A 27,603-nucleotide genomic window follows, 5' to 3' on the forward strand; every position below is an offset into this window, starting at 1 on the left:
GAAAACAAGCAAACACCCACAGACACACAGCTGCAGAAGGCAAACAGGTGCCCCTCTCTCTCCTCAGAACGCCATGCAGATCGTGGGCTTCACGGACCACGAAACCGAGTCGGTCCTGGAGGTCGTGGCCGCCGTCCTGAAGCTGGGGAACATCGAGTTCAAGCCCGAGTCTCGAGTGAATGGCCTGGATGAGAGCAAAATCAAAGATAAAAACGGTCAGTCAGTGGGGGATCCCCTGACTCGGGGCTCCTGCTTTGAACTGCTGCCCAGTCTCTAGTCTAGAAAGCCAACCTTGGGCTTCCCATCAGTTTGAAAGAATTTACTAGCGAAACTAAACCGAAACCCCCCGTGGCAATGATGTTTGCCCTTCTCTAGTTCGTACCTGTTTACGTGCCGAGCGTGATGTAGAAAGAACAGCCGAGGGCTTGATAGTGACCACGGGTACCTCACTGTTTGTGCCCGTCTTCTTCTGCTCCCCAACAGAGTTAAAAGAAATCTGCGAACTGACCAGCATCGATCAGTTGGTTCTAGAAAGAGCCTTTAGTTTCCGGACCGTCGAAGCAAAGCAGGAGAAAGTTTCGACCACCTTGAACGTGGCTCAGGTGGGTGAATTGTAACATGCAGAGGAAAAGGTTCCTTACGTGATGATACTTTTATGGCATATGTTATTTTGCAGACAGTTAGTTACCTCATGGTCAGGCTATATTCCACATACCGTTCTAGGCATTGGCAACACTAAGGAAAACTAAACAGATTAGGGTGGTGTTGGAGAATAGGGTAATGGTCAGTAGATGCCGTAAGTAATCTAGCGAGCAGCAGTTGCTGAGTACAGTGACAGAGAGAGATAGAACGGGATGAGGAAGATCGATATCCATAGGGACAGGAAGGAAGATGATGCTTATGATTGAAAGTGATCTGGGAATCGCACAGAGAGAGCATCCTGCAGAGATGGGTACGATCTATGATCCTCCTCGTGTCTCAAAGGGTCCCTCTGACTGGCTGTCAAGAGCAGAGCCTAGGGGAAACAGAGCAGAAGGGCAGTTGGCGGAGCACTCGCCAGTCCAGACCCAGATGGTTGCATTGAAGCCAGGGCATGGGACCTGTCTGGACCTGCTTTGAACTCGAGGCTACGGAATTGCTGACGGTTTAATGCCTGGTGGAAGAAGAGTGAAGGGAGGGCGGTTGATTCAGAGAAGAAACAGGTAGACAGGAGAAGCCCAGATGGTCAAGGCAGACTCTCTGTCTTCTATGTTGTACCCCAACTATGCCACTGGACTCTTCCTAAGACCCGAATCTGAGTTGCTTCTGCAGATGCGTGTGCAATGCGTATGCAACCTAAGCACATTCAGGTTGCATCTGGAGGCCCTCGTGGCGTGAACTGTTTGGTCTGTTGAGTTTGACATTTTTCTCCCTGTCAGTGCTGATCTGGGCTGTAATCAAATGGCCAACTCAGGGCTTTTCACTTGGGTCTGCTTCCTTTACACACTATTGTGTCTTCTGGTCTCTCTTCCTTACACCTAGCCGCCAGCCGCTGGGAAGCTGCAGAGTCGGACTTATCCAGTCCGATCTCATTCCTGTAAGTGATGGCTTCGGCCTTCAAATCTCTTGGAGTCAGCTGACTCCTCAGTCAGGGAGAACTGACCTCACTGAGAAAATATGCAGAGCACGTACCCCCACAAACCCATATTGGAGAAACCAAGACTAAGAAGAGCTCTGTGGACAGATAGGATTTACCTGGGAAAGAATATCCATCTGCCAGCCAGCCTGGGCTCCGGTTTAGTCAGGATTCACAACATGCCTGGGAAGGTCAAGTTGGACCCAGAGAATGCATGCAGTGGGGCTCAGACTTGGACATTCGTCATAGTTACCTGGGTGGCTTGTCTTAGGATCCTTCTGTCTGTCTATCCCTCCCGAGAGGTGGGGTCCTGCGGTCTGGTTTAGCACTAAAGAAGTTGGGATTCTGATACAAGCAAAGGTACACTGCCTGCCGCAGGCTCACATTTGAGAGAGGCCATCCAACTAGGTTAGCAGCCAGAAGGGTTGTTCTGTATGAAGTGAGGCCACAGAAGGCCTGTGTTTCAGAGGCCGTGGAAATACGTGGACTAGGGATCTGCTTTTCTGGTATTATCTTCTTGCTTTTATTCATCCTCTCCAGAAACCAGACCCAGTTCCTCTTTTAGGCTGTCCAGCATCTACCATGATGCTCTGCTTAGACTCAGGCCCTCTGTAATCTGACTCCACTGATGTGACTTATCTGAGTGTTTTGTTTGTTTTGGTTTTTTTTGCAGGGTTTCTCTGTGTAGCCCTAGCTGCCCTGGAACTAGCTCTTGCGGACCAGGCTGGCCTTGAGCTCACAGAGATCTGCTTGCCTCTGCTTCAAGTGCTGAGGTTAAAGGCTTGTGCCACCACCACCACCAGACCCGAGTTTATTTTTTCTTGGTGTTTTTCCTCTTGTTTGTCCACCATCCGTATGCCATTGCTCCTTGCTTCTGCCCGTCTGTGGGGTTCATGTGACTGTTCTCTATACAGAGAGATTTGCCTGATGAAATAGGCTCCTAAACCCCCATCTCCTGACCTCTTTCTTCTCTGTACTGAGTGAGGTCTTTGTGGTGATCTAGGTGATCTCTGCTGCTCTGCGGCTGCCTCCCCCCCATCTGTATCCCACCTTGCCTACTTAGCACTTCCCATCCCAGCCTCTCGGAAGTAGATGGCACCAGGGCTTTTCCTCCCTGGGCATCCAGCAGATGCAGAAAAGCAGACATTTTCCCTGTGTGCTTGGGGTCTGAGGCAGTGAATTATCACCCTTGGTGTGCTCCTCCTTTCCATACAGCAGAGTAGCGATCCTTAGATGGGGGCCGGTGTCCCTGCCCTCCCTGCTTTTGGGTTTCTGGCGTAGAGCATGTGGTTTGATTCCGTTTCTGGGGCGTCAGCATAGCAAGAGTAGCGGCCCACGGCACCAGGCTCAGCATCAGAAGCAGACTTTACTTGGGCACTGGATAGTTTGGTTTTTATTTTAACTGCTTTTTAAAATTGAGAGTTTGCGTGCCTTCATCTAGAATCCATCCTCCGGCCCTCCAGATTCTCCCCTCCCCACTTCCTGTACATTTCTGTCACGGTCTAAAAGCATTTGAATTTGTGACTTCCGAAATAGAGCATTTGTGTGAAAGCTGAGAAGAAGAGAGTTCTGGCTGTGACTTTACCCTCAGAACTATACAACAGCACTTGGGAGCATAGTGTCACCCAGTTCCCGCTGCCCATCACAAGGGTGCTTTGTTGGGGCCAGAGGGTGGGCAGCTGGGTAACTGCTGATAGGAAGGATGTTTGGTAAGTGAGAGGTATTTGGAGATGACTTGGAGTCACAAGAAGAAGAGGGAAGGGATCAGGAAATGACAGTAACGGATACTAGTTATAGAACTGGATACCTCAGAAGTTCTAACACAACTGTGTACAAGCACCCCACACTTAAATCACCTGTTTCAGGGCAGTGGAAACCCCACAGACGGCTGTTAGACACGGGAGATGCGCATCTCAGTTCTCTTGGGGCTGCATACTTTGTTTTTGATTTCTGCTGTGGAATCTCACCACGACCGCAGTCTCTCTCCATTTTCCCTTCTTTCCCCTACCTTTCCCTCCTTCCCTTCCCTTCCCTCCCCCTCCTTCCCTTCCCTCCCCTTGCTATCGCTCCCCTTCTCTCTCCTCTCCTTCTCTCCCCACCCCATCCCTTTTCCCTCCCCTACCTTTCCCCCTCCCTGCCTTTCCCTCCTTCCCTTTCCTCCCCTTCCCTTTCCTATCTCTCTTCTCCCCTTCTCTCCCCTCCCCTTTCTTCCTTCTCTCCTTCCCCTCTTCTCTTCTCCCCACTTTCTTCTCCCGTTTTCTTCCCTTCTTCCTCTTCCCCTTCCTATCTCGTTCCTTCTCCCTGCCCTCCTTCCTTCTCTCTCCAACTTCTAGCAGATTTTCTAGGTTTATTCCTTATTCCTGCTTTCCACACTGTCTGAGACACAAGGGATTAAACACAGGCTGGTGGGCCTGGTGGGGCGGAGGGCTTTCTCTCCTGAGCCGACTCTCTGTCGGCCCCAGTTTTTAGAAACTTTATATCTCTCTACGGCGTCCTTCTTTCTCTGCTTTTCATCTTCTGAAATATTCTAAATTCTTTCCCAAGTATTCCATCAATTATACTTTCTCTTTCCTCTTTTTATTGTTTCGTTTGTTTGTTGTTTTTCTAGATGGGTTTCTCTGTAGAACAGTCCTGGTTGTGCCAGAACTCACTGTGTAGACCAGGCTGGCCTCGAACCGGGCTGTCTGCCTGCCTCTACCCCTGAGTGCTGGGATTAAAGGTGTGAGCCACCACCGCCCAGCGCTGGATTTCCTTCTGTATCTCTTCGGTTAAAGAATTAGGTTTTAGCTGAAAGGAAGAAAAAAAAGTTAATTGATTGCGTTAGTCTGAGCTGTTTTGTTTTCTTTCCTTTGTGTTTGTATCGGGGGTGGTTACTGTGTTAAGGGTACAGCTTATTCAATTCCTTTCACACAACGCAATGTTTAGTTCCTTAATTCCACAGCAGTTCTTTACAACAACCGTGTAATACATCTCTTCCACAAGCGTTTATTTTCCTATTCTTGTTGTGCACGCCCGGTTTTCCTTTGTTGTGTAAAACTGGGGAAAAACTGTCTGTGATATTTGGAATTCATTTCCTGGAATGCAGAAATGGAGACCTGATGAAAAGTCTGCCTGATTCTCTTACACTTCAACTACTCATCCAGTGTATAATAAAAATTGCCCCAAAGAGAAATTTGAAATAAATAGCCTGAATATTTTTAAAGTATTTTCGTTATTTTATAGAAATTAAGCATTGTGACAGTTGTTAGTGTGAAATGATTCTTTTCTTTCTTTAATAGGCTTATTATGCCCGTGATGCCCTGGCTAAAAACCTCTACAGCAGGCTGTTCTCGTGGTTGGTAAATCGCATCAACGAGAGCATAAAGGTACCGAATCTCTGGAAGACGCCAGTCGTAATATAGAAGTGGTATTCACAGTGTCAACATTAACTTAAAGAAGCTGAATTTTACAACCAAGTAGTTGATTGCCACTTTCAAAGCTGATTCCTTAAGATGACTCCATCTCGCTTCAGTTGGAATTTGCCAGGGTTTTGTTTCCCTTCTCGGCCGTGTGCTCCGGCTTCTCACTAGTGACCAGCCTGGTCTGCCGGTCTTGGCAGAGCAGCCAGCAGCTTTCTGAGCGCTCGCACGCAGCACACTGAACAGAGATGGCTTCTCTCTTAGGGGCTAAACGTTCTTCACTAGAGGGAGGGAGGGAGGGCACTGGACAAGGTGAGCATGGAAGCTCTGCTGGCCAGAGTAGCTGCAGCCTTTGACGACTGCACATCTCTTCTGGGTTTCTGAACGATTCCACACCAGTTCTCTTACCTAAGCTTTAGCGGGGCAACCGAATCATTGTTCTAATTCAAAACGAATACGTAAATCTGTGCTTTATGGTTTTTCCCGGTATTATATTATGACTGTATTAACTTATTAACTTGAAATGTTTTCAAAGGCACAAACCAAAGTGAGAAAGAAGGTCATGGGTGTTCTGGACATTTATGGCTTTGAAATATTTGAGGTAAGATTTTTTTTTTAAATTAGTACCACCGTTATTAAAGTAGAACAATTAGAAATAAGTCACATTGTATGGGCAGTATGTAAATAACTATTTATATATAACTATATAAATAACTATACTTTGAATCTGCAGGCAAGCTCTGTGTACGTATAGTCACAGGTGTGTATGCGTGCAGACACACGTGTTCTCAGTTTCGAGATTTCTACTCAGCGATGTGTCTGCTGTGTTATGTGGACACTGAGGTCTGTGGCCATCCAGTCATGTGTAGGTTGAGACATGAAGCATCAAAAACCGTGGAAATGGGGAAGCCTGCCGTCCGTGGCGGTGTCTCCTGAGTCTCATCCAGGCCACGTCCCGCTGTGATCTGAAGCAGTAAATGCCACGGCAGAAGAAGCTCGAAGGCTCTTGCCTGCCCCAGACTATGTGGTTAAATATTACATATTCGTATAGAATTATTCCGTTTGGCTTTTAGCGGCAGGTTTGGAGTACTATTCTAGTCTGGTTTAAGATGTGTTTTTTCACTGTCCCCTCCCTGAATTCTCACCCACAGTAATGAGTTCTGCATGTTTATGAACCAATCCCTGCCTAGAATAACCTCCCAAAGAATGTACGCCCTCCAAAAAAAATTAAGATCATAGAATCTTAGGAAAGGCAACCAGGCATTCCTGTGCACTAACCCAGACAGTCCTCGGAGATTCTGTTAGTAGTCTTGTATACTGTGGTATCTTCTCCCTCAGTCTGATTTCGTCCCTACGGACTGTTTGTAGGAACTCACCAAGGACTGACTGAATTCAAACACTGTTGTAGCTACTGCACAGGTGTTGCTGTTATTCCCCTTTGACAGATGAGGAAATAAAATCCTGAAGGTCAGGTAACTAAACAGCCGACACAGGGCCGAGTCCCTGGCTTCCTGATATCTTCTTTATTGCTCCTTTTTCTTATTAGGGTTAAGACCAAGGTCAGTTCCTTACCTTCCTCCCCAAACTCATGGGTTTCCCAATATTTGGAAATTGAAAAAGCCCAAATGTTTCCAGTTTCCCTGATTTTACCATCATCCCCAGTTTCTGGACATTCTGGGATCCTTCCTCGATGGAAGAGTAGGAGCTGGCCCTGCCCTCGTCTGGAATGCTCAGCCATTAGCACAGTTCCTGGTTTGCTGCTGCCTCCTAGGCTAAATCAGCAAAGGAAGCTACGGGTCTTTTGATGAAAGAACAGGAAGTTTGTGGTTTGGGAGAATTCTTGTGTGTGTCAGAAGTCACCGTACTGAAATTTTCCTTAGCACGATCTCAGATTACTGCCACTAAATAGGCAGGAGTCAGGGTCACTCTTTGCCCTTGGTAAGGGAAGGGACCTCTTAGCTGGTACAGCCTTGATCGAAACTTAAATAGTTTCTTGAATTGGCTGAGTGCTCAACATAGATATTAATAGAAAATTAAAAGAAAAAAATAGTTAATGATGCTCCTAAAAATAAAGACTGTGGTTTCACATTGATTTTGCCAGAGAACAATTTTTTTTTTTGCTCATAAGCTAGGCTCTTAGTGTCATGTCACACAAAACCTTCGGATGGCCTGAAATTTACTACAGGTTGACAGTAGACTTGAGCTCCTGGCAATCCTCCTGCCTCTGCCTTCCATGTGGTAGGATTACAGGCATACACCACCATACCCAACTGAAACTATTTTGAGAGGATAATGGGCTTATATTGAGACGTCCAGATAGCTTTGTCCTCTAGGATGTCCTAAGATGTAATTAGCTTTGGAAAGCTAGCCCTAGCAGCTCTCCACGGACACAGTACACCTCACGGGCCATATAAGACAGTCGGCATTTCTTTATTGACTGCCTGATGTGATCCACGTACTACAGGCAAACACGGCAGGGATTTCCCTGTCTGCTCAGAATTTACAATTTAGCTTAAGGTCTTGAAAGTCAGTCGCTGGTGAAGAGAGAGGCACACCCTCTTAGGAAGTTAGGTTGGACTCCTTTTTTAGAGTGTGCTTGCTCTGGGCACCTAATCCTTCAACTTGGTCCTGGATGTCGCCTCTTCCAGCAATCCTTTATTTCGGGTTTTTTTCCACACCTTGCTGTCCTTGCCTTCCAGCCTCAAGTTAGCCAGCGCAGCATCTTTTCAACACTCTAGTTATGAAGATGCTCACACTGTCTCTCTAAACGCTCTTCTGGGGAAGACCCTGCTTCAGTACGTCTCAGGCTTAGCTACACAGTGGAACCGCCTGGGCACTTTCGGGAATTCCTACCTCCAGATTGTACGAACAATCGAACAATCGTATCAGACTCGCCAGCCTAGGACCCGCAGTAGTGTTTCCACAGCCCCCTGGTGACGCCAGTGCGCGGTTAAGGTTGAGCCCAAACGCTCAGTAGACACAACCGTCAGTGTGAACTGAAGCTGCCTGCCACTCCTGGAGCTGATGCCGTCAGTGCACTCTTTAAACCGAACTTTCTGCTTTGCGCAGATTGAGTAGCAAATTGTTAAGTGGCCACTCTCCTGTTGCTATGATAAAATATAAGCCACTTTTGAAGAGAAAAGGTTTATCAGGGTCACAGGTCTAGGTTATAGCCCTTTACCATGAGGCAGTCAAGGCAGCAGGAGCTGGGGTAGCCGGTCAGTACGTCCACAGGCTGGTGCTTGGCTTAATCCCCTACCTAGGGAATGGCACCACCCACAGTGGACAGACAGGCCCGCCCACCTCGATTACCATAATCATGACACACTGCCTAGGGAGTGACACCACCCACAGTGGGCAGGTACTCCTTCCCACGCAGGGCCACCTAATGTAAACAATCCCTTATTGACTCCTCCCATCAGGGGAATCCACAGAGGGTAACGTTGACCACCCAAACTGACCATTACAGCCATATAAAGTCACCGAGTTTACTTTCTTCTCCATGACATTGATGCCTTTTAAAAATTCAACACAATTGACTCAAAAAAAACCAGAGATCCTCTTACAATTAATAGGACAGCGATATGTCCAGTTTTTTAAGCCAGACCTTTATATAAAAGAGCCCTTTAGTTAACAGATGTAGAGAGGGTGGGTGGGTTTGAACAACAGGCCGCCCAGATGGCCCAGCTGCTTGCTGTCAAGAACCGGTGACCTGAGTTTTACCCCTGGCTGGCCCCATCTGACTCTGTAGACCAGGCTGGGCTTAACGACAGGGTTCTGCCTGCCTCCGTCTTCCAGTTGCTAGGATTACAGGTGTGTCATGCTGTGTGGTGTTTTCCATTCCCGGTCTTAGTTCCTTGAGAGAAGACTTATGCGCTGTGATTAATGGCGCACCCTGTCCATTTCCCTTCGAAACCGTATCGGTTTAATCTCCAGCCATCATGATTTTAAGAATTTGTTTTAATTTATGAACGTTCATTTGGAGGCGTTCGGAATAAAAATATGCCTGGATAATTTTAGATACTTTTATCTACGTTTTATTGAAAATCCGAATGGTTCCTTTTTTAATGTTCTTTCAGTAAATTATTCACGTACCTATCCCCGGTAGTAACCTTTGCTTTCTTGGATTCTCGGCAGTATGATAACATGGAAATGCCTGTATTGACCCCAGAAAGCCCAGCTAATCAAGATTGAACAGTACCGCAACCCAAAGTAGGAGTCAGTGTGAACGAAGTGTTTAGACTCCGTACCAGTGAAAACGGGTGTTTCTGTAATCTCCACCCAGGTGTAAAAATAACAGAGTATAAATAGAACGCTGCCTGGTTCTGTCAAGACTGACCACAGGAAATAGGGCTCTGCTTTGAGAGAGCACTGTGAGTTTCACGTTGAAAGTAGACAGAAAGGGGCTGGAGAGATGGCTCTGGTTCTTCCAGAGGTCCTGAGTTCAGTTCCCAGCAACCACATGGTGGCTCCCGACCATCTCTCTTGGGATCTGATTCTTAAACTGGCGTAAAGCTAGACATGCTGATAGAGCACTCATGCATAAAGTAAATAAATAAACCTTTTTTAAAAAAAATGTAAGAAATGGAGAGTAAAGGCCCAGGACGTTTCCTGAGCTGTCCGATTCTACCTCTGGCTCCGCGGTTCCTTGCACAGAAGCACTTTTCAGCAGAGCAGGCGGAAGCCCTTTGTCTCTTTGGTTCCTCCCTGAATGGAGGGGAAATGGGAGCATTAAACCTTGGGATGATGATGTTTGGATTTGCCCACGAAGCAGTTAGGACTGGAGGGCGAATCTGTCTGCCTTGCCGGCTGCGTGTAGTCTGATGTCCATTTGGAAAACAGATTGATGAAACAGGATAAAGGAAGGTGGAAGACCGCACTATGGTGCTCAGAGGAAAACATTGTCGCCCTACACCCTGGTAGAACAGGAAACCCTCTTTCCAAAGGAAGAAAATGTGTCCAGAAGCCCTGCACAGTTAAGTTTGGGCTTTGTTTTATCCGAGAGTTTGGTCTTGGATTTCTGAGACATTTTTATAATTTGTCCATTAAGGACGAAGTGGGCTGGCCAGGGAGGAGGGTATGAAGGCGATTGAAATAAATGCCTTATACGAAAAGGGGGAAAGGAATAAGCGCTGTTAACTTTAAAGATTATATTACATTTAAAAGTAAGTTGGGCAATGTGAAACTTTCCTTAAGGCTTATATGATAGGAAGTTATTATAACTGGCGGTTAGTTTACTGGGAAACTTAATTAAACATTAACAGTGCCTTGGACATGGAGGCATCACGGGCTGGTAATTCACATCCTGTGTGGCTGAAATGCTCCCATCCAGGCAGAAGGCTGGCTGCCAATTCAATGTCCACCTTTTGTTTCCTTGTTTTGTTTTTTCAAGACAGGGTTTCTCTGTATCATAGCCTTTGGCTGTCCTGGAACTAGCTCTTGTAGACCAGGCTGGCCTCGAACTCACAGAAATGGGAATCTCTGGGAATTCAAGGCCAGCCTGGTCTACAAGAGCAAGTTCCAAGACAGCCACGGCTGTGACACAGAGAAATCCTGTCTCAAAACAAACAAACAAAAAAACCAACGTACTAATTTTTAAAAATCACAGTTTAGTTAAAAATATTTAAGAATCTAAAAATAGCATTGTTGGCCGGGCGATGGTGGCGCACGCCTTTAATCCCAGCACTTAGGAGGCAGAGGCAGGCGGATCTCTGTGAGTTCGAGACCAGCCTGGTCTACAGAGCTAGTTCCAGGACAGGCTCCAAAGCCACAAAGAAACCCTGTCTTGAAAAATCAAAAAAATAAATAAAAATAAAAAAATAAATAAAAATAGCATTGTTTTCTTAAAGTTTACCATATTTGATACCTAGAAAAAAAGATGTTAGGTATTTAAAGGGAAATTTGTTAGTTACTCAGTTTTGTAAATGTTTAGGACAGTGAATAGCTAATGCTAAGTGTTTTTCTTAAACATTTTGAGGAATTTTTTTCCCTGATGTTTACTTTAAAAAATTAGTGCTTTAGAGCCTATTTCTTGGAGTGGTGGCTTTAAAAACTGATCGTGGCTAAGTCTGTTACCCTCTTCTGTGAAAATGGTGTCATACTCGGGGACTACCAGAGGCCACCCGACAAGGATGTCATCGCAAGGACGCATTTACAACAGTGTTGTCTCCATCCCAGGGTCTCTAAGGTGCGCGGATACTCTGGCTTTATCCACAAGTGAGCCATTTCATTTGCTGTGCCTTCATTATATAGAAATAAGAACCCCCATCTCATACATTACATCCAGATGCCAAACGTTTGGACTCAGATGGAAGAGCAGACCTGTAGAAAACACTGACAGTGTGTATTGTAGAATTAGCGGCACTTTTTGTTTGAAAAACTCATGGTTTCCAGAGCATGTTTCCTGCAAAATGCACTGTCTCCTGTCCTTAATACCTGGGATATGGAGTTGTCTCTTGTATTTACTTCTTAATTTTAATATTTAGATTTTATAAAGAGTTCAACTTTTTAAAAATATGGAGTTGCCTTTAGAAGCGTAAGATATCCTTAGCTGCTTCTCTTGCAAAGGAGATTGTAAATAGGCCAGTATTTCTAAATCAGTCATGGTTGGTACCTGAGGTAGAAAGCAGCTCTGACTCGTGCTGGGAGCACAGTCAGCTCAGAGTCTAGAAGATGTTTTAAGAAGCCCCGGGGTTGAAAGCATTAGTTTGTTCTGCCGCTATAAACAGTGAGTGCTGGCCGTCCCCGTGTGTGGTTGGGGCACACTGTAAAGTAGCCTGAACCCCTGTACCGTCCAGTTCCCTGTGTCCCCACAGCTGTCTCTTCGGGGCAGAGGATGTTCCGAGCTTCCCTGGCGGGGGGTCATTCACTAAAAACCTGGAAGCACTTGTTTGAATGCGTTCCCGAATGTTTCAACTTTATCCTCAGATTTTCTGAGTCAATGTGGGCACATCAGTAAAGAAGACTAGGGAGGGGGTTAAGTCGTGGCGGCAGCTCTTTCCCTGGAGGCTTGATTCGTGAGACTGGTGTGCGGGGTGCTGGCTGCTCACCATACTCTCGCCACGCAGAAGAGTATCAGATAGACGCTTGCTGGGGGCGTTCAGGTTCCATGAGGATTTCTAGACTTGCTTTGGACATTGTATAAAGGGGAGGGAGACCCACATTTGAAAACCTTGTGTTATTTTAACCTGTAGAAATGGAGAAATGTGTTAGAATTAGTAATTCATATGAGAATTACTTTGCCACCAGGCCCTGCTTCCCCGTCTCCCTTTCTCCCTCTCCCCTCCCTCTTTCTTATCTTCCTTCCCTATAGGCTTTTATTTACAATTTTCCAAGTTTTAATTCTGTCTAAGAAGTTCTATTTCTTCCAAAAGTTGAGCAGTGTCAACAGCTTAAACTTAGACCACAGTATATGTATATTATTATCCTCTAGTTTTTATAATTATTGCTCCGGCCATGATGTGTTTTGGAGTATGTAGAATATAATTGTAGTAGATGTTGATTTCAATGTGAGGGAATACATTCATTTCTGCACTGATGGTTGGGTCTTCCGGTTTTGTTGGGGGGGGGGGGCTTGGGAGGGTGACTTTTGTCATTTAGAATAAGGTTGGAGAGTTCAGCTTTTGTTCTTAGATCGTCTCTAGCTGGATACTGTCTCCATGCCATCTTAACTGTTTTTTTTTTTTAAAGATTTATTTATTTATTATGTATACAACATTCTGCCTCCATGTATGCCCACATGCCAGAAGAGGGCGCCAGATCTCATTACAGATGGTTGTGAGCCACCATGTGGTTGCCAGGAATTGAATCATGACCTCTGGAAGAGCAGTCAGTGCTCTTAACCACTGAGCCATCTCTCCAGCCCTTAACTGGTTTTGAAGGAGGAGCTAGTTCAGCGTGAGCCCACACAGCACACAGAAGCGGGTCACGGACGGGAGGTCCTTCTGGTGTAATTCTTGTGTGATTTTTCCAAATGCCTTTGTCCCTGACTCTAGGTAGACGTAGACCATGGGTCTACACGTAGATTTTCTTTACACAGATGTTACACTGATTCAGGCAGCCCTGGACTCTGAGCGCTAGGGCTTTCGGGAAAGTTTAATGACGTGTGAGCAGTTCAGCGGAGCCCCTTTCATCCTGAAGAGCCCCCTCTGTAACAGAAACATAGTTGAGATACAACATCCAAGTTTAGAGACGCTCCCTTAGGTTGGCTGTGTCTTCAGCTCCAGTTTTCCACAGCTTAGCTGTGCGGACCCTGGTGCAGGTACCAGTTAGCCCAATGAGGAACCGACAAAGTGCTTACTACTGAAAGTCTGTTGCTAATTAGGAACTGACTGCATTTTATGTCTGTCCCCACCCCCTGCACCAGAATGCAGTAAGTATAAACCGTTTGCAGTGCTGGTCTGTTGCATGTTCCTGTGCTAATAGCTTCTCCAGTTTGCGTGAGTTTCGTGGCAAGTGGTCGCTGGCTAATTGCGTGGATATGAGGTGCAGCACCCGGGCAGGGAATTAGAAGGGTGGACAGGAAACACACCTTAGCTCGAACTGAATCCGCAAGCTGTGCTGTAATCGTGATGCTTTGCCGCTGGCTTCTAACGTGTGTGTGTGTGTGTGTGTGTGTGTGTGTGTGTGTTTCATAGCTTTGTTTTGAAAGCGTCCATAGCACGTACTGTATCCAAGGAACCAGTCATTTCCCTCCCCTGCCCCCACCAGTGGACACTTGAGACTTTAGCATCGCTGTGTTGAAACTGCTCCGTCAGCACGGATTCTCAGACGGGAGACTCTCTCTGTTTGTTTTCCAGTCTAAGAGAGGTCTGCTTGCATCAGGTACTCAAATGTTCTTTTTTTTTTTTTGTTTGTGATCGTAGCATTATGTCAGTACCTGTTCTACCAAACCACAAAATCCCGATGTTTCTTGTATATGAAAGGACTTTGTGGTAGTCAAGAGCGAGACGGCGTCCAGCAGCCGTAGTGGACTGACTTTAGTTTCTAGTCGAAATTGTTAGTGCTGAGATTTTAAAGGGTGTGTACGCAAAGGCACCCGGGGGTGCCCTTTGCGTCTAAAACTACGTTCGTGGAGGTATTGTAAACCCATGCTTGCTTCTTTAGTGAAAACCTCCAGGACTGTGGGAACCATTGCTGCCTCACTGAATCAAGCGTTAGCGAGGCCAGTCGGCGATAGTGCACGCCCGTGTGTCATTTGTAAGGTTTGGAGTTAGAAGTCTCTGTCCCTGCACTACCGTGATGACAAACCCGATACCAGACAAGGATGTAGTGAGGGGCTCTGGCATGAGCACCCAGTTCAGGTCCACCCGGGGGAGGACCGAAGTCAGTGTAAAGATCAGCTGTCAGAAACCTCAGTGGCTTTTGTGCCTTTGTCATTGGGAGAGAGACGCGAAGGCCAGTGTGCGCTTGCGCCCACGGAGTGATGAGCCTCAGTCTTCCCGTATGTGGGGGGTTCCTTGTCAGAGCAGGACTGGCCAAGTTTCCCGGAGGTAGACTCTTTGTGTCTCTTTGCCCATCGCCAAGAATGAGAGGGGGAGAAGCAAAGCAGACAAGCTTTGGCACCACGTCTGTGTCATTCTGGAAGGTTCCAAGTGGAATACATGTTCCTTTAGCAGATGACATTGGCACCTTCAGTGTGTCCACCGAGCTCTGCAGATTGTCCGAAAATGATTTCATAGAGCTTCCATCAGAGGATTCCTGGGAGATGATTAAAATGAGGCCGGACTCCTGTTGAGAGGGAGCATGGGGCCCCTGAGAGTGTGACGCAGCCTTCTGATAGGAGACATTGTCTCTGACTAACATGTGGTCTCGATGCTTTGACTTCCCTGGATTTCTGTTCAGTTGGGGCATCTGCACTTGCTGATGCAGTACGGCAGGCATCACGGTGAGCGAGAGGGTTGGGTCAGCTCTTCCCCTCAAGTAATGTCCGATGAGATACATCTGTGAACGTAGCCAATACGTGTACATATGTGCGTGCACACACTTAGATAACGGTGCCGAGTGAGGGACCTGATTCCGGCTGGAGGGAACAGGTGTGGCAGGCGGCCCTGAGAATTAATGGTTGGGTAGTCGCTGACAGGGATTACAGACCTCTCTATGTCTTTACTGAACTTCACTGGGGAGTTTGAACAAATTGGGGGCCTTTCTCAAAATCCCCACCTGTAAGAACTGCGACATCTGTGCGTATTTCGTTTGTTCGCTGACTCGTGAGCCACCCCTTGAGCGCTTACAAGGGACGTTGTCTGTCGTGGGAGCTTGTGTGGAGCCTCAGTCAAGTCTGAAGGGAGCGTGTGGCGTCGCATACGGAGTGAAGCGTGGTGTGTCTTTGGTAGGGAGAGCTGTGATACGGTCTTATGTGTATTCATTTCCTTTTCTCCCCCTAGGACAACAGCTTTGAGCAGTTCATTATTAATTATTGTAACGAGAAGCTTCAACAGATCTTCATCGAACTCACTCTGAAGGAAGAGCAAGAGGAGTACATACGGGAGGTAAAGCTGAAGCTGTTGAACGCTTGCTCCTTTAGAACCAAGAGTCTGTGTCTGGGAGACTCCCTCCACGTGGCCTGCGTGAGAGTCAGCTCTCAGCTTCCTTCTATTCTATCTCTGTGTTTTGTGTTTGTCACGGCAGCTGTGCTGACGGCAGCTTTCTCTGGTACTGCACCGCTAGTCTGGAGAGCAATACCTGGTACGTAGTAGACGGGCCAGGCGTTAAATAGTCGTTAATGGCCTTCAGTCTTGTCCGGATTCCAGCGTAGTTAGGTAAAATAACGTGGTGTTAAAATGGAGTCGATCCGCACACTGGACTAGAACTCCAGCGTAGAGAGGAGTGAGTAGTTCATACACACGCACCGTGAATCAGATGCATGTTGCTAAATGAAGAAACCAGAGTCCATCGGTCTTAAAAGTGACGAAGCTATTTATATTGCCTGTAGAAAGCCTTGGTTGGTGGTGCCAACAGGGTGATTCAGAGACTGACTCTTTATGGTTGTAGATTTTGGGTGAGTTGACACTAAGAATTATATACCAAAAAAAAATAAAATTCAGCGTCACCACAGGTGGACTGAGGATTCTTTGAGATTTTGCTCAATCTTAAAAAGCAGGGGTTGTCAAAATTTATAATAAATAGCATAGCATTTGTTATATAGTCACCATATTCCAGATGTTATTTAAGGATTGTCTCGCTTAGCTGAGTGGTGGCAGCGCACGCCTTTAATCCCAGCACTCGGGAGGCAGAGGCAGGCGGATCTCTGGGAGTTCGAGACCAGCCTGGTCTACAAGAGCTAGTTCCAAGACAGACTCCAAAACCTAGAGAGAAACCTTTCCTAAAGGTTTTTTTTCTAAAGGATTATCTCACTTAATTATAGTTTTAAAATAACCAGAAATAATTGTTTGTAAAGTCCTTTCATCTTTACTTCTAAAACAGCCTTGAATTTTTATGCTTTCATTTTTTTTAAGTAAACATTCTCCTTCAGTGATTATTTTCGCGTCCCTGTCTTTGTTCGCTTTTGATTTCCCAGTGTCTTAAGAGCACTATTATTGCCTCTTTTCCTTCTTTTTTAAATTAATGAAGTTGCATCTGTTTGCTGTGGCCCTGAGCAGGCTGTGGTTTGTGCAGAGACCAGAGTACAACTTGTGAGAGTTTTCTCCTACGATGTGGGTCCCAGGGACTGAGCGCAGGCTAAGCCTTCTTAACACAACACCACTATTCCTCTTTAGAGACAAAATTAACAGTGTAGCCCAAATGAACTTCATACTCAAGACAGTCCTGTCTCAGCCTCCTATGTGCTGGGATTGCAAGCATGACGTCCTTCCCCTGGCAGATAGATAGGTCAATTGATGATGAATAATGTGACCGTATCTTGCTTGTACTCTAACAAAGCTCTCTGGAAGATCTGAGAGAGAAAGGAGCAAGCCACAACCAACTTACCTTGCTCACTTCTCAGCCGTTAAGGGCTGACCTCATGGCTCCTCCTGCCTTATATTCTTCTCTCTACCCACCCATATTACTTCCTGTCTGTCCTCTCTATCTGTACAGACCTCCAGACCTCCGTAGATAACCAGTGGCTAGCTCCACCCGCTGATCTTTGGGCAAGCTTTATTTGATAGAGTATAAACAAGATATCATTCATAGGTAGATAGTAGATAGATAGACAGACAGATGGAAGATAGATGGACAGACAGATAGATAGATCGGTAGGTAGGTAGGTAGATAGATAGATAGATAGATAGATAGATAGATCGGTAGGTAGGTAGGTAGGTAAGTAGATAGATGGATAGATAGATAGATGATAGATAGGTAAGTAGATGGATAGATAGACGGATGGATGATAGATGATAGATAGATAGATAAGTAGACAGATAGATAGATAGATAGATAGATAGATAGATAGATAGATAGATAGATGGATGATGGATGGATGTTTGATAGATTGATAGTATACAGAGCTATGTTTTCCATGAGCTCACATTCTCGTGTGTGTGTGCACGCTCACAAACTTGTTTTTGAACAGTATCCTGCTGTGTCACCCAAGATATCCCCAACATCCATCCATCTGCCTCGGCCTTCAAGTTTCAAGGGTGTAGGCATGCACCTCCATACACTCCTGCCTGTGTTTTCTAATGGGGCTGCCAATCCCCACTAAACCAACTTGTTAATACTTCTTTGTTTGCAAATGTTTGCATTTTACTTAGAACAGTTTCGTGCTTGTCCGGCAACCTTTGGTCACATAAACACCCTCAAAGCAAGCTTTGTTCTCGTCCTGTCTCTTCATCACATGCAGAATGCCAGGACATTAATGTGTAGATTCCCTGAAACATGTCTGGGCAGACCGCTCGCTTGCTATGTAAACCTTTTTCTCTTAGGAAGAAAGTTCAGTGACTGTGCGTAGAGATGGAGGTTAGGGATGATTGCAGTTGGCCTCACAGGTTTGGCTCTGGCGTTAGTGTTGAGCCTCGTGGGGTAGCTTTCCCATGATTTGGAGAAACTGCTTTCTCTTTTCTGGGCTGTTTTTACACTGGAGATAGTTAACCGACTTAGATCTCAGCATTGCCTCTCCAATGACTTTTTTCCCTCATGGTGACAAAATCTCTAGGCCTTAGGTTGCTGGGATCAAGTTCTGCCCTGTTTCCTTATAAAGATCATAAATATACACAGAGCAATATTGACCCCCGGGCCCCTTGAGTAAATATTTGGCTTCGAGCCCATGGAGTGCATGGGAAACAGCCACAGATGGGAGCGTGGAATGGGAAGCAGTCTTGGAGCAGGTCCAGGGCTGTGGCTCCGTTCGGTTTGTCCATGGTGGGCTGCTGTGTTGGGGAGGTTTGGGGAGCTGGGAGGCGATCCTCGCAACTCAGGTTCTGGAGAGAGAAAGTGAAATGGGGGTGGCGGGGCAGCTGTCCCTTTTCAGATGACGGTATGCGTTGTCACATGGATTTGGTCTTGTTGTTCTGCTCTGTTTTCAGGACATAGAATGGACTCACATTGATTACTTCAACAATGCGATCATTTGTGACCTGATAGAAAACGTGAGTACTTACGGATTCACGAAGGTTTGAGTGGTATAATCTCACACTACACGCAAATGATGGTTTCCACCTTCCTCTGTGGCACTACTCAGCTGGGAAAACGTTATGATAATCCTCACCTCTTTCTCAGCTCTTGAGTGTGTGCATGGCCAGCTTTTCTCACCGTACTTAGCCAGGATCCCTGGTCATGTCCTATGGAAGCCCTTTTACGCCTTCAGATGCCAGGGCCTCGCGTAGACCAGCATTTGTGTGATGACAGCTGGTGGCCAAGCTCCCTAGAGTTTTTCAGAAGACTTTGTTTGAGTTTTATATAAAGTTTATAAGAGTGTGAAAAGAAGTAAAGTGTGGGAAATTGCAGGGCAGTTTTCAGAAAGGTGTTCGGGTTTAAGGTTTTTGTTTTTAGGCAGTATTAGAGAGGTCATTGTAGTAGCTGTAGGAAGCTGTATCTGTGTGTGGAAACTTGGAGCCCCTTTGTTTAACCTCAGGTGGCTAGTACTTCTGACCTTGAATTAGTAGTTTGAGATGACAACATAAACTTACCTCTCTTGCCAACTTTTTACCTGCCCTAGAAACGGGTGCTGTGTTTTCAGAATACCACCTGTACTCAGCACTTTGCTGCTTGTCTCCCTAAGCCCTCGTGGAAGTCATGGGCTTAGCCAGTGTTTTCCCATCAATAGGCACAATCCTCCTGAAAACCTCCCCTTGGATGGAGCTGAACACAGAAAACGATATTCCAACGTACCGCTCCTTCCTGATCAAAGGGAGCTTAGTTTTGAAAGCTCCGACCAGGGTTGCGGGGGGAGCCTTGCCATCCAACACAAAGGATTCAGAGTCCTCACCTCAAATCCAGAGATCCTAGATCCTCCTGGAAGTTGTTCCTAGGATATTCTGTTACCTGGGGGCTCTGCTGTGGGAAGTCTAGCTTTCCTGATGAGTGTTTTCCTCATAAACAGCAACACTTAATTATTTCTCTTAATAGAGGGAAATGTAACACGCTTCTATGCAGGCTTATCTCCCAGAAAATCCCTTGTATATATGATTGAAGAAACTCGTGTTGGCGGAAGAGCCCAGGGGCCCAAAGGAAGCGTTTCCTTCCACCGCCACCGTACAACAGCGTCTATTCTGGGATGTTGTGAGCACACTGGAGAGCCCACTCTTCCCTTGGGTTTTGTAAGGAATGAATAAACTCCGGCCAAAGGCTACCATAGCCTCGTGAGGACAGGGCCTTTGCTTCAGTGGAAGTGGGCGGGGTTGAGGGTCAGTGGCTTGGATTGTTTCTGGAACTGTGATGTCGGAGCCCTGGGGACAGTGGGAGGAAGGGCACTGCACTTGTTAGGAAAGCAGGAGATTCCTGATTTCTGGCTCCCTCTTGGACGGGCTCATCTTGAAATAAAATGATCCTAGAGCCCGAATGCACGAGTAAAATTACATTAATAATTAATACCCCTTTAGAAATTTTATCTGGAACCAGAGCTTTATTCTGCACGTGGTTTTGCAAAGCTCTTGATTGCAGGATCATTAGTGTCCCGAAACACGGCACCATCCCCTCCCTCCAAGAAACCCAGCTTTACCCTGAATCCATGAACAGGCTGGTAACGTGAGACAATCTGTTGCCTAAGCCGTGAAGCCAACAGAAGCCGTAGGGGACAGAGCTGGGATTGTAACCTGTTCTTGACACCATTCTCCCCTGCCACCTCTGACTTCACACTTGACTTTGGACTTGAGGCCCACGCACACGTGTCTGTGAATTCCATTTGTACTGAGGGTGAGGTGACCGTGGCCCCTTCCTGTCTGCTGGGGAAGGAGACACAAAGACAAAGACTTTGTCCTTTGTCCACCCCCAGCACACCTGGGGCATTCTGGAAAGGAGCTGGCTTCCTCCGTGGCCTTGTGACTCTGTCTCATTTCTGTAGCAGCCAAACAGAATTTTGGCATGTGGCTACGTTGATTTTGCTAGGGGTTGTCATTAGGACTAATTGTCAGAGCAGAGCAGCAAGGAAGGAAGGAAACCCCTTCGTTTCTTTTCTCTCAGAACACAAACGGAATCTTGGCCATGCTGGACGAAGAATGCCTGAGACCCGGCACCGTCACGGATGAGACCTTCCTGGAAAAGCTGAACCAAGTCTGTGCCACCCACCAGCACTTCGAGAGCCGGATGAGCAAGTGTTCCCGCTTCCTCAACGACACGACCCTGCCGCACAGCTGCTTCAGAATCCAGCATTACGCCGGCAAGGTACTGGAAAGCCCCCCAGCTCCCCCAGGCACACAGTTGTCTCCAGGGCTGCTGTGGCTTCTGGGGGACCGGTGTGCTGAACCCTGTGGCTGCATGAGGTCCTTAAGAACAACTCACGCTCGCTGACAGCTGAGTCCACACCGCGTCGAGCTACATCTCACTAACAAATCCTGGGCCCTGAATGAGCGCTAAAAAGTGTTCTTAAATCGTTTTATTATTTTCAGCTGTTAAGCTGTTCTGTCAGAAATGCCTGGCAACAATAACAAAGAAGACCTTCCAGAAGAAAGGCCTAAAGTGTGGTTTTAAATGTACAAGTTATTCAGCAAAAATAAAGAATTCTTAGATGGAGATTTTTGAGAGACACTGGGGAAAATACCTAGTTAAATTTTCTTCTTCAGTATTTGAGGACGTTAATCTCAATAAAAAAAAATTGGATAGGAGGCTGATTATTAGAATCTCCAAAGATTATTGATTGGGTTAAATACTGCCTTTTTAAATAAGGATGAGAGTCCTTATTTGGACACCGAGTGAAATGGCTAATAGCTGGATTACCTTTTGTTTTAGGATGCCCCAACATTGGCCCTTTTTCTCCATTGGGCCATGAGAGTGAAGGCCACATTCCTGCTGAGTTTCCCCGCCACTTAGGGTGGCTGTGGAAATGTCAGTGTTCTCTCTGTTTTCCCTTTTCTGCTTTGAAATGAAATAGACTGGCTTGCGACCAGCAAATAAAAAGAAAATCCTCAAATCCGTTCAGACACATACACATACCAAAACCCATCTGAAATCCTTTGAGGATGTCATAACATGTTGGAAACCCTATTCTTGCAAACCCTGAAGGACGTTGGAATTTATTTTGATCTCTTCTGCACCTCCAGTTGATGGACCTCAAAGTTGGAGGCTAGCTGGGTATCTGTGCTACTAGCGCACTGGGGGCTTGTGATGTCGAAGGAGTTTGGATGCCGTCATTCTGGTTTGCCGCTGCCCCGCGCAGTGAGCCAACGCTGAGTCCCGTGTGCTGTCCACAGGTGCTGTACCAGGTGGAAGGGTTTGTGGACAAGAACAATGACCTCCTGTACCGAGACCTGTCCCAAGCCATGTGGAAGGCTGGCCACGTCCTCATCAAATCCCTGTTCCCCGAAGGGAACCCCGCGAAGGTTAACCTGAAAAGACCTCCGACGGCCGGCTCACAGTTCAAGGCATCCGTGGCCACCCTGATGAAGAACCTGCAGACCAAGAATCCCAACTACATCAGGTACTTCCGGAACACGAGCTCAAATCCAAGCACAATTACTGAATCTTATTTTCCTGTCTGTTTAAATTTAAATGCAGCCCAACTGGAGAGTAACAAACACAGCGATAGGTCAAAGAATACAGCGTTTGCTTGTCCTAAAAGATCCACAGCTGTATTTCTTTCCAAAAAATGGGGGGGAGGGGGGGTGTATACTAAAGGAAAAAAATGTGGCGTGGCCTGACAGGAGACAGGAAGCTGGCGGCATGTAGGAGTTCCCAACTTTCTGTTTTTATGGTTTGTTTTTTAATGACAAATCACAGAAACAAATGGTAAGATGTTTTCCTGAGGCTGTGCATGCTTCTCTGTCCGTGGCATCCGCTTGGATGCCTGTAAAGTCGTATCAGAGCATAGCAGTGAAGTAGGCAGCTTGGTAGTCACTCTTGGGAGAAACCATTCCCAAAGCAGCCCAGTGTCCTCGAGGCAATCAGAAAGATGTCCCTAAAACCTAGTGTCACTTCAGTTTTCTTCCTTTGTTTCCCAGCTCCTAGGTCATCTTAGATGTGGCTTGCTCTGGATTCGGGAAGGTCCCACTCGAGTTAGGATCTGCAGAAGCAGCAGGAAGTGTGTGGGCTGTTAGAACAGACGCCAGCACGCACCTTGCCCTTGTAATTTCAGCTAGGAACAAACCAGAGTGAGGGACAGTTTCTGTATGTTTGGTTCGTTTACCCGAAACTCATATCAGTAGAAACAGAAACAGGCAGGGTACCCTGCTCTCATTTACCCAAGTTAGAACATGTGTCGGGAGAAAAATCTCACTTCTAGGAACTAACCCCGGCATCTTTGATCGTTTGTTTGCGCTCTTCTCAGTGGAGTGGGGTTATCGAGTTCTCTCCAGATGCCGTTTACATGAAGTGATCCACACAGCTTTGAGATGAACAGTTCGATTACTTTATAATCATGATGTTTACCTTGGCGGCATCACCCGAGTGAGCCGCAAAATACGCACCATCACCTTAGGGAGTTTCCTGTTCTCTAGTTCTTGTGTGTCCTGTAAGAAATTGGGATGAGTCCCAAGACTGTGAGGTGGTCTTCGGGCTCGCTGCTAGAATCTGGGCAGCCTCGGACTTCAGACGTAAGACTAAACTCTTCCCGTTCGTTGTCCCGCGTCCTGTATCAATAGCCAGTTGCACGTGTGTGTTGGAGACTGCTGGAACTTAAGACTTTTCTCCTGAGCTGTCTGTTGCCTTCATTGAATGCGTGCAGTAGACGTTATATGGTCAAAGGGAAAGTATGCAAACATGAAGACAAAACTAGATGAGATTTAGCAGTGTATGTGCACGCGCACGTGTGTGTGTGTGTGTGTGTGTGTGTGTGTTAGGGAGGTCACATAACAGTTGTACAGCCATACCATTGGTGTGTGTGCGTGTGTGTGTGCGTGCGTGTGTGTGTGTGTTAGGGAGGTCACGTAACAGTTGTACAGCCATACCATTGGGGGGGGGGTGTGTGTGTGCGTGCGTGTGTGTGCGTGCGTGTGTGTTAGGGAGGTCACGTAACAGTTGTACAGCCATACCATTGGTGTGTGTGTCTGTCTGTCTGTGTTAGGGAGGTCACTTAACAGTTGTACAGCCATACCATGGATGTTTTACAGTTGTGCTAGGCAGCCCAGGGGTGATGATCTTGTGTGAGCCAAGCCCTTGTGTGATCCAAGACTGATAACAAGTCTGGCACCTGTTTCTCCATAAGGACGTTTTGTGTAAGAGCAGCTGTAGAGCTAACAGGGAAGTTCCTGCTGTATTGTCATTCCACCATTTCCAAGGTGCGTTCTTCACCTTCGTGGTCAAAGATGGCTGCCCACTGTGTTGACACCCACAGCCACCGTTGAGTTGGCCGAGGCCTGCTTCATGGACACAGACCAGAACACAACACATTAGCTCTGCTTTGATACTAAAATCTGATCATGTGACTATACCTCCTTACTAGGAAGGGAATCTTAAGGATGTAGTCCTTCCTAAGCAACAGAAAGCCCTGCTACAGAGGAACAGAGGCCCAGGAGAGGGAGGGGAGGGGTGTTGATCTTCTTATCACCATTCAGGGTCTACCTATAATCCTAGTGCTGGGAAGGCGGGGTCAGGGATTCCTGAGGTCATTGTCCCATTACTCTACCTGATCGGGTGAGCTGGGGGTCCAGAAGTGTGGACACACACATACATAGGCACATCTGTCACCATAAAAGGTTTCCTTATGCGTGTCTTCTGTGTGGATCTCCACCGCCACCTCTCAGAGGACTCCGAACTAGGAATTCAGACTGGTTTTGCGTGGGCGCCACATAGACGTAACTGTGCAGCATGTCCCGTTTTCGTCATTGACACTCACCAGGGCCATCGCACGTCCTCATCATTTTTTAATTGTAGCGTGTGCAATATTACATTTATTTTTAGTTTATTGTGAAAGGTTTTGAAATAATTAGAGACGGTTTGGTTTCCCAAGAAGAGCAAATAATTACCGTGGAACCGTTAGACATGAAACGCCACTTAAGATCCACAGAGGCAGAGTTTAAAACCTAAAATACTTGAAACGTCCTAGGTGCATCAAGCCCAACGATAAGAAGGCGGCGCACATCTTCAACGAGAGCCTCGTCTGCCATCAGATCCGGTACCTGGGTCTTCTGGAGAACGTCCGAGTGAGGCGGGCAGGCTACGCCTTCCGGCAGGCCTATGAACCCTGCCTGGAAAGATACAAGATGCTTTGCAAACAAACATGGCCTCACTGGAAAGGACCAGCAAGGTAAGCAGCTCTGTCTGTGAGGTCATCAGCTTTTGAGGTGTCCGAGTAGCATTGTGTTCTTGGTTTGGCCTGGATGTGTCTCTGTATGTGAAGTTGGCTGTGCCCCTCTTCCATTGGGGTACCATTGGAGATAATTCTCCACTGACTGTAGAGGTGTCGATTTTCCCTGACGTCGAAACGGAAGAAATGAAACTCGCACGCCGATGAATGTTTCAAACGTACGCGTGGTGAGCTCATAGGTAGTTGGTAGTTGCTGTATGAACTCGCGTGCTGGAGAGCAGCTGTGACAGGAGAGGAACCTCCACTGTCACCCATCAGGATGGCCCTGGGGACCGTAGAAGTCTGAGCACTGCAGGAGAGCCAGCATGCCTGCTCATGACCGAGACAGGCACTTGGGGCGTTTCATCTTGGGCCAAGGCTGTGTGTCCGTTCTCAGTGGGACCCAGCCTTTTAGAGAAGATTGAGTAGTAAGTTAGACATTCATCCTGAATTACAGAAGAGACAGAAGTCTCATCTGCCATAGTCTCGTGTGTCTAATGCAGACTCAGGATGTTGTCTCTGCGCACCGTTAATTTCAGGGATGTTGCTCTAAACACGCCATAGCACGGAACACTATTCATTCCCTGTCTGGCAGGCCGTTTGCAGGTTGGTGGAGCCAGGCCGGTTTTAGAAACTGATGTTGCAACCAAGGTCAAGGCCTTGTTCCTTCCACAGAGGCCCCGTTCTGTAGCATCTGATTGGTTTGGCTCTCAGCATTGATTTAGGCTCCGCTCACCCTCTGCCATGAAAGTGATGATGGAAGTGTCCCAGGAGGGCCCGCAAAGGTGGCTCCGTGGTTTCATAGCGCTTGCTCCTTCTGCAGAGGACTTGCGGTTGGGTCTCAGCGTCTACCATGCAGGTCACAACACCTGATGCCCCGGTTCCAGGGGATGCAGCACCCTCTCCGGGCCTCCTCAGGCACCAAGCACGAGGGTAGTACCCAAAAGCACTTGCACCCAGAGTTAACTGAGCTGAGTAGGTTCAGTAGAGGCCTGAGGTTTTTTTGCTTTCATTCTTGGTCCCCATTGATACATTAATTGACTATTTTTTGTATTAGTAATGAACTCAAAAAAACCTCTGCATTTCTTAGTGTGCATAGTTCTGAACCTAGATCTGCTTTAGTAATATTTATCAGTCTGGGTTAGTTTGTGGAAATCAGTCTTGGAAATCCTTTGGTAGAAAGATGCTCACCAGATGAGTGAGCACCCTAAAAACATGGAACAGTGTTGGGCCTGGAGAGGTAAAGGTGCTGGCTGCATGGCCCAGCGACCTGAGTTTGATCTCTAGGGCCCACGTGGTGAAAGTAGATAATCGCTTCCTACCGGTCACACAAACACACACATATACACGCACACACACACATACACGCACACACACACACGTAAAGTTTTTATGTAGCTTTTTCTGTGTATTAATGAGAACCTGATATTATATACGGTAAAGCTATTTTCGTAACTCGGGGAAAACATTGTTTGGGGTTTTGTTCACTCTTCCAGGTCTGGTGTGGAGGTTCTGTTCAATGAGCTAGAGATCCCTATGGAAGAGTACTCCTTTGGCAGATCCAAGATATTTATCCGAAACCCAAGAACAGTATGTAACCTTTACACTCTGAACTCAATTCCCCGTGCAAAGAGGCTAATGGCTGAGGTCCTTCCCACCGTGAAGGCCATATTCCTCTGTTCGTCTGAAGTATCCTAGAGCTGGTGGACAAAAGGGATGGTGTATTATTTCCACAACACCAACACTATATGATAGCTACCAAACCTTGGCTGAGCCGCTCTCCCTGATTCCCAGAGATTGGGAGGCGAGCCTGCCAATGTCTGCTGTGTCTGAGTGACACAAGAGTTTTCGGGATCACAACTCCATGGGTGCCCGTGGAACGTGGAAGGAAATATTTTTTTTTCAAAATTTATCAAATTTATAGACCTCCTTAGAATTCCTCAGAGTCTTTGTCTAAAGAAACAGATGGGTGAAAAGTTTGTTATTATCACCCAACTCAGTGGGGTGGCAGTTTAGAGAACTTGAGGGCACTCAGGTTGTTGAAGAGGAAGAGGCAGCCAGCACCTACATTAGGGGGAGTTGTCCCCTTTTGTCTGAGCGTCCTTTGTTTGAAGATCTGAACTCCCGCCTCTCAGACTTCTGGACATCATGTTGGTCCTGGAGCTTCACCCTGAGCTGCTTTGCATCCTTCAGAGCAGGAAGTTGGTCCATTCCAACCTCCTCTGATTTGTCATGAAGCCTGAATAACTGGATCCTTCACGGATCTATCCAGATATTTCCCTCGTGCACCATGGTCTGTAGCATGCACATTGAAGGAGCTGACCTCAGCACCCAGGGACGTCCTCTCTTGTATGCCTTAGGCCTGGGGGACTTTGGCTAAGTCTGTCTATCATTTCTTACTAGTTATTCCAATTAGAAGACATAAGGAAGCAGCGGCTGGAGGACCTGGCCACTCTCATTCAGAAGATTTATCGGGGGTGGAAGTGCCGTACGCATTTCCTGCTCATGAAAAAAAGCCAAGTTGTGATTGCGGCCTGGTGCAGGAGATATGCGGTGAGTCCCGAAGCTACCGCTTGACGTAACCAGCTGACTTCTCACTGCATTATAATCTGATGTAGCCATACCAGCTTCTCAGTACAGCCTGACATAACCATAGCAACTTCTCAGCACAACCTGATATAACCATACCAACTTCTCCATACAACCCAATGTAACCATGCAAACTTCTCATTACAACCTGATGTCATGATGCTAACTTCTCGTTACAGCCTGATGTC

The 27,603-nt window shown here is 46.8% G+C and overlaps 1 protein-coding gene across 5 annotated transcripts in view; it reads left to right on the forward strand.

The window, feature by feature from the left end:
- Positions 1 to 27,603, forward strand: part of LOC121442183 (unconventional myosin-Ib) — a 152,099-nt gene that overhangs the window by 106,141 nt on the left and 18,355 nt on the right. For all 5 annotated transcript variants that reach the window (XM_041643615.1, XM_041643617.1, XM_041643619.1 and 2 more), the window contains 11 exons: positions 68 to 215; positions 484 to 602; positions 4,894 to 4,980; positions 5,549 to 5,614; positions 15,399 to 15,503; positions 18,477 to 18,539; positions 20,572 to 20,772; positions 21,798 to 22,024; positions 24,587 to 24,787; positions 26,323 to 26,416; positions 27,230 to 27,379. In XM_041643615.1, the coding sequence (XP_041499549.1) occupies positions 68 to 215; positions 484 to 602; positions 4,894 to 4,980; positions 5,549 to 5,614; positions 15,399 to 15,503; positions 18,477 to 18,539; positions 20,572 to 20,772; positions 21,798 to 22,024; positions 24,587 to 24,787; positions 26,323 to 26,416; positions 27,230 to 27,379 (1,461 nt within the window). The remainder of the gene's footprint in view (positions 1 to 67; positions 216 to 483; positions 603 to 4,893; positions 4,981 to 5,548; positions 5,615 to 15,398; positions 15,504 to 18,476; positions 18,540 to 20,571; positions 20,773 to 21,797; positions 22,025 to 24,586; positions 24,788 to 26,322; positions 26,417 to 27,229; positions 27,380 to 27,603) is intronic.

This window comes from Microtus oregoni, unplaced genomic scaffold (assembly GCF_018167655.1).
Source record: "Microtus oregoni isolate MIOR12 unplaced genomic scaffold, Mior012 000087F_ref0000451, whole genome shotgun sequence".
Taxonomy (NCBI): Eukaryota; Metazoa; Chordata; class Mammalia; order Rodentia; family Cricetidae; genus Microtus; species Microtus oregoni.